At 34.4% G+C, this 18112-nt stretch overlaps 1 protein-coding gene across 1 annotated transcript; it reads right to left on the reverse strand.

Annotated features, from left to right (window-relative positions):
• Nucleotides 1–1509: 1509 nt before the first annotated feature.
• LOC104825801 (transcription factor RAX3-like) lies at nucleotides 1510–3019 on the reverse strand. The gene is made up of 3 exons (XM_010558189.1): nucleotides 2676–3019; nucleotides 2402–2531; nucleotides 1510–2300 (listed from the first exon to the last, which is right to left on the reverse strand). Exons 1-3 carry the CDS (start codon nucleotides 2809–2811, stop codon nucleotides 1652–1654), a joined length of 915 nt encoding a protein of 304 aa, XP_010556491.1. The 5' UTR covers nucleotides 2812–3019; the 3' UTR covers nucleotides 1510–1651.
• Nucleotides 3020–18112: the final 15093 nt, after the last annotated feature.

An 18112-nucleotide genomic window follows, 5' to 3' on the forward strand; every position in this document is an offset into this window, starting at 1 on the left:
TGGAATAAAATATTATTTTTATATACATTGGAAACTTTCTTGATTCTGATTCTTTTATACCCTGAATGGGCTTTTGGGCCTTTGCTGGATGAAAAATGGGTCTACTAGCTTCGGCCCATTATATATTTTTTTTATCTTGAAAAATGCTCGTTAAGAAAGAATTTTCTCTCATTTTTTTCAGTCCGAATTATGTGGACCATTGATTTAAATACTAATATATACATATATATACATATATATATATATATATATATCTTATTCTTCGTGATTTATTAAAGCATAAAATTAGTTATTACACCAAAAAAAATATTTCTCCATAAGTTATTTTGAAAAATCCCTTAGAAAAAAATTAGGTGTTTGCAGTACCTCCCTTTATCCGAAATAAAATTACTATGGTTTATGTAATTCCGTTTTATTCTATTTATGGTCGATGTTTAACTATAAAATTAAATAACGTTACAGATATATAACAAATGTAACCAAGGAATAGATAATCAGATATTTTTACATTTTTTTAAAAAGAAGTTTTGTTCGATTAGTGTCACCACACCTTGGTAGGGAAAATCCGAAAATGCACCCATATGTTAATTAATTAATTAATTATTTCAGAAAGGTATATTCTTTTCAGAGAATCATTTTTAGTTGAATTTATTTTAAACAATCTGTGTAGTTTGGTTTCTGTCTTGTATCTTACTTACTTCATGAAAATGATACCTAGCCAATGCCCAAAACAATTGCAATATATATATATATAGACGACTTGTTCATGGAAGTTCAAGCAAATATTCCATGTTCTAACTTGTAACCTGGTTTTTATGATCAGGTCGCACGATAGAGGCATTCAGTAGAGTGCAAGGTAACATATATGTCATTTTCCCATCTAGTTGTTGTCTGTTCTTGACTTATATCCATTATCCAGTATAGATGGATGGATTTCCTGTATAGCACATGTTCTTGTTGCAGAGATAAGTTATATTTCATTCAGTTAAGTGCACATTTGATTCTTGAAATATGATGTGGCCTACGAGTTCTGAGAAGTATGCTGAATTGACATCCAAGTCTTTTACATTTTGCTCTTTGATGTCTATCTACATGTGTTCTGCTCGGGGCTCTTTCAGTTGAACCGGTAAAAGTCGAACAAAATGTTGAAATGTGTGGTGAAGATATAAGTTGTGCACAGTTGAAATAAAATACCATTTTGCTAAAAACAATATGTAAATTATATAATATAAGATAAATTCTTATATTTTTAAAATTTTTGACTTTTTTTATTACGACAAAATTTTAGTAAAGACGTAAAAGTCCGCTATAATTCGTTAGATGATAAATAAAATATGACTTGGTTTGACTATTTTGACAAAAAGTATAAAGCAGCTCTTCAAGGATAACGAATTTTTGAATTTTTTCATGAACATATTTTTTGAACATTTTTTAATGCCAACACACAAAAAAAAAATGTTCAAATGAATTTTTGAAAGTTTTTTTTGTCAAACAGTTTTCATCCCGAAAAATTACAAGCCTTAATTAGACCTAAAACCTTAATTAGTTCATATCTACAGAAGCATGAAACAAATAGGAATTCCGACATGCTCAATTACACACACACATGCAAGCAAAAGACACAATAACACTACAACTGCGACTTTGATAATTACAACTCTGGTTGCATAGTAAGGTTGTAGTCATCTGAGTAGCAGGAAGGAGTGAGAGCCATTAGAGAAGCAATGTAACTCCAAGAACCCATATTACTTTCTCCGCAAGTCATTGTGTACGAAAACATTAACCCGTCGTCGTAGTTGTACTCGCTTTGCCGTGACGCCGTCTGAAAACCCGTCTCGCTATGTTTGGTTCCAAATTCGGTTTGTAACATTGCCTGAGGTGTTGTATATTCGATGGACGAGGCTGAGAGTGAGGAAGAAGGCAACTGTTGCAAAGCGAAGCTGTTATTTCCCGACGTTGTTCCTCGCCCGTCTTCTTCTCCATTGGAGAATCTTCCATCGAGCTCGAGAATAAAATCTTTGAGAGATGAAGATTGGTTTGGGAGATTGTAAGGCACTTCCAATGAACAATTAAGGTTTTGGCCATGATGATGAGTGTCATGGCTGCTAGTGACCAAAGAAGTAGCCATGGCATCTTCGTTCACTTCTTGCTTCATCATGCTCATGTAATCGCAGTCGTCTCTTTTGGCACAGTTTCCGTTCAATTGGCCACTGAGGAATTTCTTCTTCAGCCTCGTGTTCCAGTAATTCTTGATATCGTTATCCGTTCTTCCCGATAATTTTGATGCAATTGTGGACCACCTAACCAAATATGCGCGCGCGCACACACACACACATATATATATTCTCATAAAAAGTTCATATAGTCGATATAATGTTTGTGGATACACAAATATCTTTACCTGCTTCCAATGCTAATGTAGAGGCTGCAAATAATGTTATCTTCCTCCTCAGAGAATCCTCCATGCCTTATATTTGGCCTTAGATAGTTTAACCATCTAAGGCGGCAACTCTTTCCACACCTCCTTAACCCTAAATCATCACATACAAAGTTATACAAACTAAGAGCATATATCATGCAACTACAATATTCGCTCTTCTCTCATGAAAAACAAGAAATTTGACGAATAAAAGAATATAATGAGGTTATTGACGTATATTTGATGCGTGGATTACCGATCTTCTGAGGCAAAGCGATCCAATTACCGCCTGTGCCGTGCTTCTCTATGTAGGATTTGAGCTTAGCATCTTCTTCAGGAGACCATGGGCCTTTCTTCACATTGGCCTTATCACAACAAGGTGCTCTTCCCATCTCCTAAAAGACTATTTTCTCTCTTCTTTTCGGCGAAAATTATGGGTTTTGGTCAAAGAAAGATGATGAAAATGTTGAGTATGGAATCCATATGAACTTTTGAGTGTATGTTCAAATGATATTTCCTTTGAGAAACATGTAAAGAGTAAAGAAGGATGATGAAGAAGAAGAAGAGAGGCTTTGTTATGGTTATGAATAGAAAATTGGTGGAAATGGGAAATTGCGAGTGAGAAGTCTAAGTTGTTTTCCCTTGTAGTCTTATACTTAGTCGAGAATCACATTATTTTATATATTTATATAATTGTATGGATGGATCTTTGAAAAACATTGGCATATGATCCTATCAATTCCTTATTGTTATACATTCTTTAATTTTAATTTTTAAATTTTATATTTCTTCAGTTTTTTAGTATAGGATGTTGAAATTGAGAGCAGCTGCTGTCCCCACGGATTTGCTATTTTGACATTTCATTAAATGAGTAGGTAATATGGAAATAATATACTACAAAAAAAATAAATAAATATAATTCGACCTCTTGATTTCTAGAAACACATAAAAGTACATTCACTGAAAGCAAGAAAATACTACATTATGAATTTTGTTCATCCTCTAATTAAAAATATAATTAATTTTAATTTACTATATCATCGATATTTAAATCAAAGTAGTCATTCTACATTTCTTTTGGGATTTTCCAAAGGTAATAACCGTGGAGGAGAATACAGCACTTTATATTAAATGAATGTTTTATATTGCTGTATGCCATAAAAGATACACTTTCAGCGTAGAAATACAAAAATAAATTATTATATGTAAAAAGAGAATTATTTTTCTCTATCCAATTAGCCATGGAATTGACGATTCCACTGTAATATCAAATTATAATTCAGAGTTTTGTCAACAAGGATACGATATACATAAAAAAAAAGATTTAACAGATTACCATATATTTTAAGTAATATTTGAAACTATACATATTTGAAACTATAAATTAAAAGAATCTATTTCAAATCTAAAATATAAATATTAAATCTTACAACCATAAAGGATAAAATGAATTTGCAAACCATAAAAAGCTACTAAAAAGGAAATGGTTTTACATGCGAAATAATCAATTACTTTTACCAAATTATCAAAAATAATTCCAAAGTTCCAAGAAACTCAAGGAATGATGCCAGAAGGAACACAAAGATGAAGATTGAAGAAACTTCTATATTACTTTTGTTAACAACTTGAAGACATAGACATCACATCAGAAAATCAGAAATACGGAATTTATCAGTATTTGATTATATTTATTTGATTTTGTTTTTAGAAAATGTAAGTAGTGAGTGATGTTGAAGATTGGGGATTATTGAAGAGTTGTTGTCCTTTTTGGTTGGTGACCAAAAGGTTACAAAAGTAGGCCAGCTCTCGTGTTCGGGCCGATCGAACTTTCGTCTTAGGGTCTAACTGATTATACCGTTGCGGTTACGATTACACTTGGTAGTGTTGTCACTGCATTTTTTTAGTGATTTTAGATGATTAATATTAATTGATTGATAAGTTATTGTAGAAAATGATTGCGGTTAGAAGTAAACGGTTGACTACAGAATTAATGTAAATTATTAAAAAGTAATTTTATTATTAAAAAATATTGGATTTAAAAAAAAAGATATTTTGGTATTTTTAATCAAACGACACAATACACTAACGAAACGCAAATATAAAATTGCGATTAGAAATTTAGTTTTTTGTTACGGTTGCGATTAATTGCGGTTTAGTCAATCAATTTTCCAATCATCCACAATTGCTAAAAATCATAATTAGTATGTTTGCGGGTGGTAACGACAGAATTAGTCGTTTTCTTAGTTTTAACATAAAATGGATATATTTCATAAAGTAATAAAAATAAAAGTATTTAATCATATAGTGTTGAAAGTAAAAACTTTAAGAAGGGGTGAGTATAACATCCGAAAAATCGATTCGATCAGTTATTCGATTAGTATCCGAACAGAAAATTTGGATATCTGGAGTTTAGAGATCGAATATGGATATTGGTTTCAAAAATATTTGTCGGATACGGATATCAAAATAAAATTATTCGAATATCTGATATGATCCGTATTTTTTTAGTAATATTAATAATATAAGGTTAATTTGGTAATTAGTTTATATGTCAGGCTAACTTTGTAAAAAATAAAAAATATGTTAGGATTTTTTTCTCCAAGAGTTGCAACTCTCCGTAAGTATGTTCCTTCCTCCTTCTTTTCTTTCTCTCTCTATCATAGATTTTAATCGACTCTCTCACCTTCTCTCTCGTTCTTGTTGTTGCAGATCTTTGGGTCTAAAGGTACAGTCTCTACCTAATCTTTTATTCGTCGAATTGTTCTTTGTTTTTAAACATTTTCCCTTTTTTATTGGATCCACACCGCAATATTTGTCGATTTGTGTGGATAGTTGTGGGTTTGATTCAGTAAGAGAGAACTCGTCTGATTCGGCTGAGAAATCTATTGATGGCCTCAAAAGAGGGTGAAACTATGGAAAGCGCGATTAATCCGGAGCGAAAGAAGAATAGTGTATTCAATCAATCAATCCGTTTGTATTGAATTTCGATTCATTCTCTCCTATCTATCACGAGTTTTAGGAATTTAATCCGAAACTTCTAGTTTTTTTAATCTTATCAGACGTATCTCGGATTATTTTGACTTTTACTATTTGAATAATCAGCTGATGCTAGAATTTTAAATTAGCTAATTAATATATATTCTTTTTTTTTGTCTAACCATATTTCTACTTTATAAGTGAATAAAATTTTGTGGATTCGTTGTTCTTTTAGATTTTTTTTTTGTTTAGGTGGAGTATGTAACAGAAAACTGATAGGGATTAATACGCCTATATCAACAATTCAATCCCGATTATTGAGGAGACAAAACATGTGTCTATGCTGGCAAGTGATGATAACATTGGATCTCAGGTACCTAGTCCTCGATCACAGTTTGGGATCATTTTGGAAAAACAAATGAAGGATTGAAAGATAGATGCAATCATTGTTCCGGATTGATTAGTTGTCGAACAAAAAGAGGTAGCACCATTAATGCAATGCTTAACCAATTGAAAATTTTTCCACGTTTAGTACGTGATATACCTGATGAGAAACATAGAGAGAAGACGAGAAAACAAGTAACTTTGGATCACCGATTAAAAAAAAGTTGATGAAGTCGATAGTATCCTTTCTCATGTGCATTTTGATCAGGATGTGTATCGTAAGGCTTCGGTAAGAATGATAATTATAGATGAGTTATCTTTTGACATATAGAAAAGAAAGGGTTTGAAGATTATACACATGCGCTTCAACTTTTGTTTTCAATACTGTCTCGAAGGGCTTTAGTTCATGATTGTTTGAATCTGTATACGGAGATGAAGAATAAGCTGAAAAAGATTTCAAAAATTACACGGTTGGTATTTGCCTTATCACAGATTTATGGACATTCACTCAGAATCTTAGCTATATATATGTACGACACATTTCATTGATAGTGATTGGATGTTATGGAAGAAAATCGTCAATTTTTATCAAGTAACTTGATAACATGATTTTCTTCTCTATTTTAGGATGCATTGTCTATCACTTTCGCATCGGTTTTATGCATTATTAGACAATTAGAATCATTTTAGGTTTAGGTTTTGTTTCCTTTATATTCCTTGGTGTTTGAGCAGATAGTAGATGCATTTTTAGACACCAAATGAGCAAAAACATGAGATTCATAGCAATTGGGATCAGAACGGGATGAAGAAGATGTATCTAGCTCGAGTTGCATCTGAACACGGCCATGTCGAGTTGAAACATGACCGTGCAGAAGTGGAGAAACGAAGAAATTAGCTCAAACAATCAGCACGGACCGTGTCATCCTTCAACTCGGCCGTGTCGCATGCAATTCACCCGTGTTCAGCCCGTGCAGAGGTGCAGAAACTTGATCAGAGAATTGACACAGATCGTACCGTCGTCGAGAGATCGCTGCGAGTTTCTTCTTTATATGTTTCTATATTTCTTCTTATTGATTTGAACTCGTTTTTTGTTATGGGTAGTAAATAGTCATTTCCTGTAGCTAAGGATTTAACCTTGTAGGGATTTGTTTGGTTTTTATTTTCCGAGACTATGTTATCGAGACTCGTCGGTTGATTGAATTGAGTTTATTACTTTTAATCTTCGTGGTCAGTTGATTGATTGATCTTATATTCTGATTTGCAATGAAAGTTGAGAGTAGATTCAGAACGAATTCATTGAATAAATTGATTAAGACTATTGAAAGATAGGTTAATCGATTTAGGAACCGTGATAGTGATCATTAATGCATTCGATTATTTAATATATTAGGTTGAAAGATCGATAGATTGAATTATTACATAGTAGATTTAGGACTTTAAAGATCGTTAATGCATTAGATTATTTAATCTAAGATTAGAACTCGAGGTCCCCGATTAGAGTTCGATGTTCGTAGATTCTCCATCCTTAGAAACAATCCATGCACGTTAAGATAATCCCGAAGTTACGGTGGTTTAGTTATCTGATTTTATTTAGTTTGTTTACTTCTCCTGATATTTTCTGATCTGATTTTTGGTCGAGTCTTGTTCCTGAGTTAACTATTCCCTGTGTTCGACTTTGGTACTACAGTCGATCTGTACTCTTGCAGTATTCGATGTGTCTAGATTTTTTTATTACTAGAGCTTATTTCTATACCTAGATTTGCGTTATCATAACTAGAGAAAGATGATTTGCATGATATAAATGCTTCTATTTGCCGAATCTGCTCAATAATTCATTATGTAAGATCTTCTTCCATGAGATTCCAACACTTCAAAAGTTGTTTGGAGAAGCAAAACTCTCTACAAATACACGTGTTGAATTGGGTGTGGAAACAAATGGAATTCCATCTATACTATGTTGGAGTTTGTTTTAAAAGTCAAAAAAGTTTTTGATTTGCTTGAATTTGACCATTTGCGTGACGAGCTTTAAATTTATAACCTGAAACACAATGTATCCGCAAGTATACGGATACCGTAGTACCGGAGTCGATCACAAAGACTTATGTGGTTAAACTAGGAATCAATCGAAACTAGAAAAAAGGAAAAAATGGAGATGGAAATTGGTTTTTGTGGTCTTGGATTTATGGGAAAATAAGATAAACAAAGAGAAACAAATGATCAAATGCGTGGGAAAGTCTATATAACGAAGGGGTTATGGGTCTTGGGATTCACCAAACATGTACGAATGTGATGAATGATAAGAATCTATGTCATGCTTCCTTTGAAATTGGGGATTCCAAGATAAAGATCGGGATTTGCTCTCTCGAGCTAAATTCCCACTATCCAAGAGATCATTCCATCTACTTTCGTAGCTTGAGATGAGATCCTAGATGCATTTAACTCTATTATTGTCATTATCCTAGGTTAGATTTAACCGAATTTCTCCGTGTCTAATCACAACCCGTTTGAATGAATGATGTAACAAGTCAAGATATCATATCTCCATGGAAACCCTAACTCTAAAATCAACCCAAGAGATTTTCATCACAAGAGAGGCATTAAAATCCAACATTCACTTTCATTCAATGGCATCCATCTACTCATGAGCCCTAAGTCTCCAAAGAGATTCAATCAAAGAGGGACATGGGAAATAAGCATAGGAATCATCCATTGAAAGAAAGAGAAAGCATAAATCAAAGCATAAACATAGATTTACCAAGTGGGTTCACACATCCTTCCATGAAGGTTCACCCTCAATCCATAACTACAAACTACTCACTAACCATGTTCAAAACCAAAGCAAAACTATGAAAAAAGATGGAAATAATAGAGAGAGAGAGTAAAGAGATGCTCAAACAATCTTCAATCTTCAATGGAGTCTCTTCCTTCGTATTTCTCCTGAAAGAGCTCTCCTTTTCTCTCTAAGCTTCCTCTATTTTTGGCCCCTTCCAAGTCCTTCTCTTTTTCTCTCCTCTTGCCCCCGAAAATAGGTTAATTTTCCCAAAATGACGTGACTTTGGCGAGATCTATTCTCAGTAGTTCGTCTGGTCCAGCGTAGACAGTCCGAACGGACTAGGATGTGTAATTTGTTCCGTCTAGCATAATCAGTTAGAACCGTCTGGCGTATTCAGTCCGAACAGTCTGATATCTGCAGTCCGTTCGGACTGAAGTCTGCTGAGAGGAGTTTGGGATTGGCTGAGCTGGTCTGTTCGGGCCTTGGAATGCAGTCCGAACGGACTACTATTACAGTTCGTTCGGTCTGAACTGCAGTCCAAACGGACTTCTTTCTCGAACAGTTTTGGCTTCGCTTCTTCCTAGGATTCGAGAAGGAGTTCCAGGTTTCTCCGTTCTTCCCTAGAGTTCCTGAATGTTCACAACCCATTCCCGAGAACCTAAAGATGGCTATAAGATGCCTAAAGATATGTAAAAATCATGTAAAATCAAAGGCGTTATCCCGTACAAATCCACATAAAATCCGAGCCATCAAATCCCCCCAGACTTAAATCTTTGCTCGTCCTCGAGCAAATAAAAAACAATGAAGCACGAAGTCTGAGAAGGATGGTGAGTTAGAGATCGGTATTTGGTGAGTTTCAAGATCTAGCTGCACATCCACTACTCAATTCATGGGAGTAGAATCAAATCTAGACCACTCTAGCTACCCTCTCATGTCAACTAAACTCTCCTAAGTATGAGATTTCTATGTCATCCCAAGTCTACCATAAGAGTAATCACCACCTCCAAGCACTCTCTTAAACTTATTTACCGATTTTCTCCCTAAGGTATGTTATCTCTTCACTGATTCTATTTTTTTTTCTTCTTTCTTTCAAGAGGCTAAGGCCTAGAGAAGTACTATCCCGAGTTCTTATGACGTCGAAGTTGATAGTGTCTTAGCTTTTTGCTTTTCTCTAATGATCATGACACTTGTCCCACAACTTAGACCCGAACCGTCGAATTTCGACTTACTCATGTCATCGAATGATTTTCATTGACGATATAGTGACAGCGGAGTGTTGGGATATATACTTTCTTCGCTTATTCCTACTGTATTCTTTCCAAGAGACTATCTATCCTATGGGAGAAACTTCGAGAACGGTTTTTAGGAAGATATCTAACCTGGGTTCGGTTGATCCTACTCTTTCGCATACTTAAGGACGATATTATACCCCACAACCTAGAATCGCAAGTATCAAAGAGAGAGTTCACTATTCATCTATCATCGACAACATACTCAAATACTTAGAAAGATCTAAGTCCAAAGCGCTAAGCAGTTTCCGAGCAGCTACCATCATCATCTCATCATCAATCAATCTCAACTCAAAATGGTTTTTGACATGCATATGCTTCTATATGATCTAGATCTATATGTGACAAATGCAATGCAAGATTAGGTGATATCTATATGTACAACCTAAGGTATGCAAGTGACGCATGAAATGCAAGAAGTGCAAGTGTGAAATGCATCTAAAGTGAGAGAAATTGATTTTTTTTATATGCAAGTGAATGTATGAATGCATCCTAAAAAGGGACTTGAAACGATGTTAGATTCTCACCTCCCATCAGACTTGAATGAGACACTGTCCGTGGTGTCACTCAAATCCGAAGGGGTGGGAAACATGGAATATGAAAGAATTTGATGTAAGTGGAAAATGGGAAAATGAATGTATAACCTTGGTGTCCAAGGTTCAAAGAGGCTTCATTGCAATCCACTTTGGATGTATTCCACATTTTGTGTTGTCTTTTGTTCAAAGTCGGAATTCAACCTTAGATGAGAGTTCAAAATAGAGAAAGATCAAGTGAATCCGGTAACAGTCAAGCATATAAGTCATAGGTCCCGAAAATGCATAAAGATAAAAAGAAATAAAAGGAAAAAGATGGTCCTGATACATCTGCCTATGAGCTCTACTGGGCTCCATGGTCAGTGTCCATGTGGTCTGTGTCATCCGGCGGTGGTGATGAGCGGCAACGTGGTGGCCTCGACGAATAGGCCACATCTGGGAAGTAGGACTGCTGTGGAAATGTGCAGAGACTAAAAAGAGGTAGGATGCTGGCAAAGGAAGAAGCGGATCTGCACGTCGGAAATAGAGCAAGAGTTGATGCATTGTGTGTTGGCGTTTATGATTTGCATCTTCCTTTTGGACTTGTTTTAGAATTAAGTAATTATTACTATGTACATGCGATTAACAGAAACATTATTTCTATTTCATGTCTGGATTTGGATGGTTTTCGATTTGTGATTGAGAACTCGAGTTTGATGATTTATCGATGCAGTATTTACTATGGTAATGATTATCTTGTGAATGGTTTATATGTCTTGAATGATCAGCCTTCGAACTCGACACCATCCATCTATAACGTGAGTGCTAAACGGTTTAAGCCGAACTACTTAAACCCGACCTTTCTCTGGCATTGTCGTCTAGGCCATATAAACGAGAAGCGCATTCAGAAGCTTCATCATGAAGATCTTCTGTACTCATTTGACTTTGAGTCTCTTGAGTCTTGCGAGTCTTGTTTGATGGGCAAGATGACGAAACATCATTTCAAGGGGAAAGGACAGAGAGCGACAGAGTTATTGGATCTCATACATAGTGATGTATGCAGACCAATGAGCTGTCCAGCTAGAGGAGGTTATCTGTATTTCGTTACGTTCACTGATGATTTCAGCCGATGAGACATAAGTCTGAAACACTTGAAATGTTCAAGGCATTCAGAAACGAAGTATAGAACCAGCTTGGCAAGACGATCAAGACACTTCGATCTGATTATGGTGGCGAGTATATGAGCCAAGAGTTCACTGACTATCTGGTTGATTGTGGTATTGTATCACAATTAACTCCTCCTAGAACGCCACAGTGGAACGGCGCGTCTGAACGGAGGAACCGAACACTGTTAGACATGGTTCGGTCAATGATGAGTCAGACAGATCTTCCGAAGTCCTTTTGGGGCTATGCTTTAGAGACCAATGTGTACCTGCTGAATTCCCTTCGGGTTCCTAGCATGCAATCTCATCGATCTAGGGTTTGGATTCTAGGTTTCACGTATCGGAAGGAAAGATCTAAACCTAGCCAAACGTCACTGAACAAGAGTCCAACAAAGTCGGCTGAAGCGACATCACATGAGATATGGATGGGGAAGCGTCCCACGTTGTCGTTTGTCAGAATCTGTGGTTGCGATTCTTACGTGAATGGTCCGGTCTGGTCTGAGCCAGAATATTGCGGGCTCATGATGAGCCGGGCTTATTCGAGCTGGGTTAGCCCGCGAGCTGGCCCGTTTAGCTCAAGAGTTTTAAATATTATTTTTTATTAATGATTTTAGATATCATTCATAATGATTTTATCTTTTTTTGTAATGGTTTGTGTGAGTTTTTAGTATTTTTATGGTTTAAAACATTTTTGGTAATGTTTATAAGATTTTTTCGAATCAATGGATTATTTTAGCACGATTTTGTACTTTGTTTTCTATTTTTTTAGCCCGCGAGCCGGCTCATTTAGCTCACGAGTTTTAGCGAGCTGGTTCGGGCCGCTTAATTTCAGTCCGTTTACAAACGGTCTTGTTTGGTCCGAGCCAAGAAAATGGTGAGCTCGTGATGAGTCAGGCTGGTCCGAGCCGGGCTAGCCCGTTTAACATCCCTAGATATGAATGGATGTTGATTTATCACATTGAAGGTATAATAGAAGTTGTCCCGATCTAAAGTAGGTGAATGGTTAGATTTTAAGGGAATGGATCTGTTTGAGATTTAAGAGCACCAATTTATAAGCAATTTCAGGATTAATTCTATACAATTAAAAATAATAATAAATGATATTCACTCACGATTTGGAGAATTGAACAAATAATTATGAGTGAGAATTAAACGAATCTATATCCTCATATTTTAATTAAAAATTTATTACCTAATTGATTGGAAACATCGGAATATATCATCCGATTGAAACTCTATTCCTGTGATTAATATATTAATGATTATATTTAAACTAAATTAAAATGATAGAAAAAATCTTTCATATTTTTAGTGAGGAGACACGTGTCACACCCTCAACAACTTAACTGTTGATATTTTTAATATAATAGGAGATAGAACTATAAAAAAATTTATATGGAGATACCGTTACAAAAAAAAAAATGGAAATAAATAACAATTATGTATACGATTGAGATTTAATAAAATAACAACCGAAACAACGAATTGCAGCGAATGGAAATTTTTTTAAAGAATTCTTTCCGTGGAGTTTGTTAAATGCTATATGTGACATCTATTAATAACATAATATTTGTATGTTAATGAGAAGATACCATCAACAAACATACTCAAATGTCTCAAAACATTTTGGGAGCTCTATTATTTCGTAAAAAGGTTAACAATAATTTTATAATTTACAATATCTAAATTTATTTTTATTATGAGTAATAATAAAATATTAAGACAAATAAAAATAATTTAAAAATACAATTGCGTCAAACTAGCTTTCCATCTTATAAGCATCTCTCGGAAATAAATTATTATGGTTTAAACCGGTATTCACATTAATGTCAAATTCGAATTCAATAAACAGGTTTTGGTTCTTGTTTTGTTTGGGTCACGCCAAACAAAGAATTCCTCTCATTTTCGGAATTATCAGATTCGGTTTATTCAAATTACATCACTAAACCGGATTCAAACCGATTGCGTACGGACAAAATTCACTCAGAATAATTCGACCAAGAGAACACACAAAACCAGAAAAAACTTAGAGAAATTCAGCAGAAACCCAAAGGAAATCAGAGAAGAAAAACAGCATACAGAGTTACGTCAGAGACCGAATCAGGAGGCGGAGGGGGAGACCGGAGACTTGCCGGCGGCGGAGGAGTCACCGGAGATGAGGGGATATTCCGGTTGGAGAAGAGGCAAAGAAACGTAGACAGTGGGCTTCCTATTCATGTCCCATGGCTGCGTCTTCTTCGGCCTCCACATCATCTATGCTTCGTCGCTTTTCTTCTACGGCCGCCATCGCCATCGCTCCTCCACCTCCATAAACCATCCTCCGGAATCCGGTGGCCGGAGGCGGAGCAAGGGCGGTGATTCCGGCGCCAAATATCGCCGAAACTGCCATTTTCCGCTCTCCCTCCCTCCCTCAAATGTATAAATGTTTTTTTGGGTTTTTTTGTTATTGGGCCTTTAGGTTTTGGGCCTATTAAGGTTTTATATAGATACACAGACCGTATAAAAGTACAATAATTTTTTTTATTATTGGGCCTATTAAGGTTTTGGCCCAACTTTCCCATTTATTTATACACACGAACCAAATCATTCTACTACCGGAAAAAAAAACGATTTCTTCTACGGAGGCTTATAAAAGAAAATATACCATATATTGTAAAGCATATATCCTTGTTCATGTAATTGTCAATGATGTCATATACAATATATATATATACACACACATATATCAATGAAACTTGTCAAATAATCAAATATAATTTCACATACATCAAACCGTTTATTTTGTCACGTACATCAGATCATAAAATTAAGATTTTGTGCACATATCATTGAATATATTAAAATTTAGAAAAAATCCCATAAAAATATCCAAATTTTATAAAATATGTCAAAAAAATATATCAATTTTTAATCTGATGAATAAATACATCAAATATAAAAATGTGCAAAGAAATACATGACCTTTTCAAATCAAAAACAATTTCATAAGTAATATTTAATCATACCGTCCATAATTCTATTTGAATTGTTTAAAATTGTTTTGTATACGAATTTTAACAAATATTAACAGTCTTTATTTGTAATCAATTTCGTATTGGGATCTTAATGACGTCATTTATGGTTAGGAAATTGTTTTGAATTTTAAAAATTAATGTATTTTTGGCATATTTCAATATTTAATATATTTATTTATCAAATTAAAAGTTTTATATTTTTTGTCGTGTTTTATAGAATCCGTGTATTTTTATAGGATTTTTCCTAAAAATTAATAACTTATCTTATATTTAACATAAATTTTTTTATATATGGATGGTTTGGTTAGAATATATAAATTCAGACTAAATATGTCTGTTATAATTTTTATAAAATCAATCCTAAAAAAATCCAAATAAATATAATAAAAACAAAAAAATAAATTAAAAATAATCCATTTGTAAAAACTATCATTTCTTAAAATTTCTTGCTAAGTTTATGGTTTAAACTCCATTAAACAATTCCTTAGCTGTTTGTTATATTAAAACAAATTATATAAAACGGGGTTAATTAAATAAAGAAGGAAAATGTTTGCAAAGAGAAAAAACAAAGCTTGGAAAAGCAAGTGGGGCAATGTACTATTTGCAATAGCAGCAAATTAGGAAATATAAAATAAAAAATTGTAAAAACAGGAAACTATAACTATTTATGATTAGACGGGGATCCAATTAAGAAGAGTTTAAGAGGAAATTTAGATGACAAATACGGAAAATAATTGTTGGCCTAAATGGGTCCCATCATTGATTTCTTTAAAGATTCTACTGTCATCTCAACCCTCATTTCTCTTTTATCATTTTTTTTATTATCTTTCAATTTATACCCAAAACTTGTCATTTCATGGTTTAATTAATAATTTCATCTTTTTTAATGGGTAAAATCAGTCAAATTAGCATTAAAAAAATATTTCATTTTATGCATAACTCAAAAACATTTGCTAACAATTTACGCAGGTTTTTGTTAGATTATACAATTCGTATTTCTCCAGCATGACAAGGTGATTTTTTTTTAATTAATAATAAAATAAATAGGTTGTTAAGGTTTTTAATTTTTGTGGAATATTACTTTCAACCAAAACTTTGATGCATTTAATTACAAACTCTACAACCATATTAATGTCAAGATCCCTAATGCAAAAACATTAACAACAAATCATATATATGATCATTCTTAATTGAAATATGAAACTCAAACAAAAAAAGACAGAAAACTCCTCAAAGATCATAATTTTATTGCAATATATATATTTATATATATATATATATAGAACTTCGATTTATTAACATTTCACAGCGTAAAATATAATATTGTTTCGAAAACGTTGAAACATTTTTTCGGTGTATTTTCACGTGAAAGTGTGTATGTTTTGTCGTATTTTGCGTAAATTATTGCAGAGACCGAATAGTTTACAAAAATAGTAACAATCGCTATGGTTTGACAATTTGGAGGTCTAAGGATGTGAAGGTTTCGGACATGTAGTAAATACTTGACGTGAAAATTGCTAAAAGATATGTAACATCAGTTTGGTCCATTTCCATCATCATGCACTGTTATTTCCCACCCTCACTAATTTACCTTTTAGATTTGTGAGGTAATTACATCCTGCATATATAAAACCCTAAAACCGTACAAACACATATATAAATGCATCTAATGCCGGCTAAATAATTTATTAGAATATCATACCGGTTTAAATCGGTTTGGTTCGGTTTGATATAATTTTATATTTGGTTAGATTATGAATCCGTATAAAAATCTGTTTTTCTTATTTGAATAATAAGACACCAAGAGAAAAATATGTGCCCAATTATCCAATCGAAATAGACGGAGAGCGGTGTAGATGGTTGAGAATGGAGAGATGCCCTTGATCCAGATCTCATGTTTGAGTGATCGTTAGAAAAGAAAGATGCAATTTAATTGTAATATCTTCCGATTCATGGTGAATGTATTTGGCACAAAGATGCAGTGAACAATCTGAATAGAAAAAATAATATGTTCTTGAATTTTCATATTTGTACTTTGAGACCATTAGTGGATGGATCTAATAAGGTGGTTTATGAAAATGTTACACATCTTTATTTTCATTGCAAAAAAAAAAAAAATTTCATGAATACTCTAAAGCCACGGCAGCATAGCGCATGGTGGGTAGTATTAAAATCCTGGCTACAGTGATCTCTTACTATATATGACACTATCACCAAGCGACTTTCAGAGACAATATGCAATGAAATATCATTTTGGTAAGTGCAACATTAATTAAAGCTCTGATTATTGCCAATGGGGAAGTGGACCCATAGGAGAATGAAATACTGCATGAACGCATATATGTGTATAATGTATGAATTGAGAAATGGAATTATAATAAAGAAATAAGAAAGAGACAGAGAGAGAGAGACAGAGAGAGAGAGAGAGAGAGGGAGAGAAACAGTAGAAGACAGACATTGGGACTTTGAGCAAGAAGTGCGGGAGGGAGAGAGTGAATTTAGGGGTCTCAGAGAAGGAAGCAGTCTTCCTAAAAGCTCTGTTCTTTTGTTCGTATGGTAACTTTCAGTTTCAGTTTGTTAGTATCTCTGTCGTCTCTCTCTCTCTCTCTCTCTCTTTCTCTCTCTCTCTCTCTCTCTCTCTCTCTCTCTCTCTCTCTCCCCCTCTCGGTGTCTTGTCCTTTCTCTCTCTCTCTCTCTATATATATATATCTACATATATATGTATAGATGTGTGTATATCTTAAGCTCACTCGAGACATGCCTCCTGTATTGCCATGCCCACATCTTCACATCAACGCTCGAGTAATTGACCACTCATATTATTTTTGTTTCCTCTCCTTAAATTTAGTCCCATATTATATATAATTACGTAAGACTTTGTTTTTCGTCATGGGTTGATTACTACTTGTGGAAATATAATTAAAAACAACGTTTTGTAGGACGATCATTCGCTATTTGTGTAGTCCCCTTCGGATAGAGAATCGGATTTTATTATTAGAACCCCTTTTAGAGGTTTTGCTTGTTGTTACGAGAGAGACTTGTCAATGTATATAATCATCATATCCTTTAACAATGGATGTCTTTTCGAGGATGTTGAACTCGGCGGTGTTTCTGGCAGGATCTGCCCTCATGTGAAGTGCCTGAATCCCCTTGTTACCCACTTGGTGTTCGCAGATGATGTAATCATCTTCTCTGAGGCTGACCTAGACTCCCTTTCCGAGATAACAAGACTGTTGGGAAAATTTGGTGACTACTCTGGCTTAAGAATGAATCATGATAAGTCAGAGATTTTTATCAGTGGGCTTCTGGACACCCAAGCCACAGAACTCTGTGCTGCACTCAATCTCAGAAGAAGACACCTACCCATACGGTATCTTGGTGTTCCACTTAGTGCCTCACGCCTCTCAAAGGCTGATTACCAGCCCTTACTCGAGAAGATCCATAAGAAAATTGCCTCTTGGACAAACCGATTCCTCTCATATGCTGGTAGACTGCAACTTGTCTCCTCCGTCATCTATGGGTTAGTCAACAATTGGAGCCAGACTTTCCTACTGCCAAAGTACTTGTTGCGTACGATAGATG

The sequence above is a fragment of the Tarenaya hassleriana genome, unplaced genomic scaffold, assembly GCF_000463585.1.
Source record: "Tarenaya hassleriana unplaced genomic scaffold, ASM46358v1 Cleome49, whole genome shotgun sequence".
Lineage (NCBI taxonomy): Eukaryota > Viridiplantae > Streptophyta > Magnoliopsida > Brassicales > Cleomaceae > Tarenaya > Tarenaya hassleriana.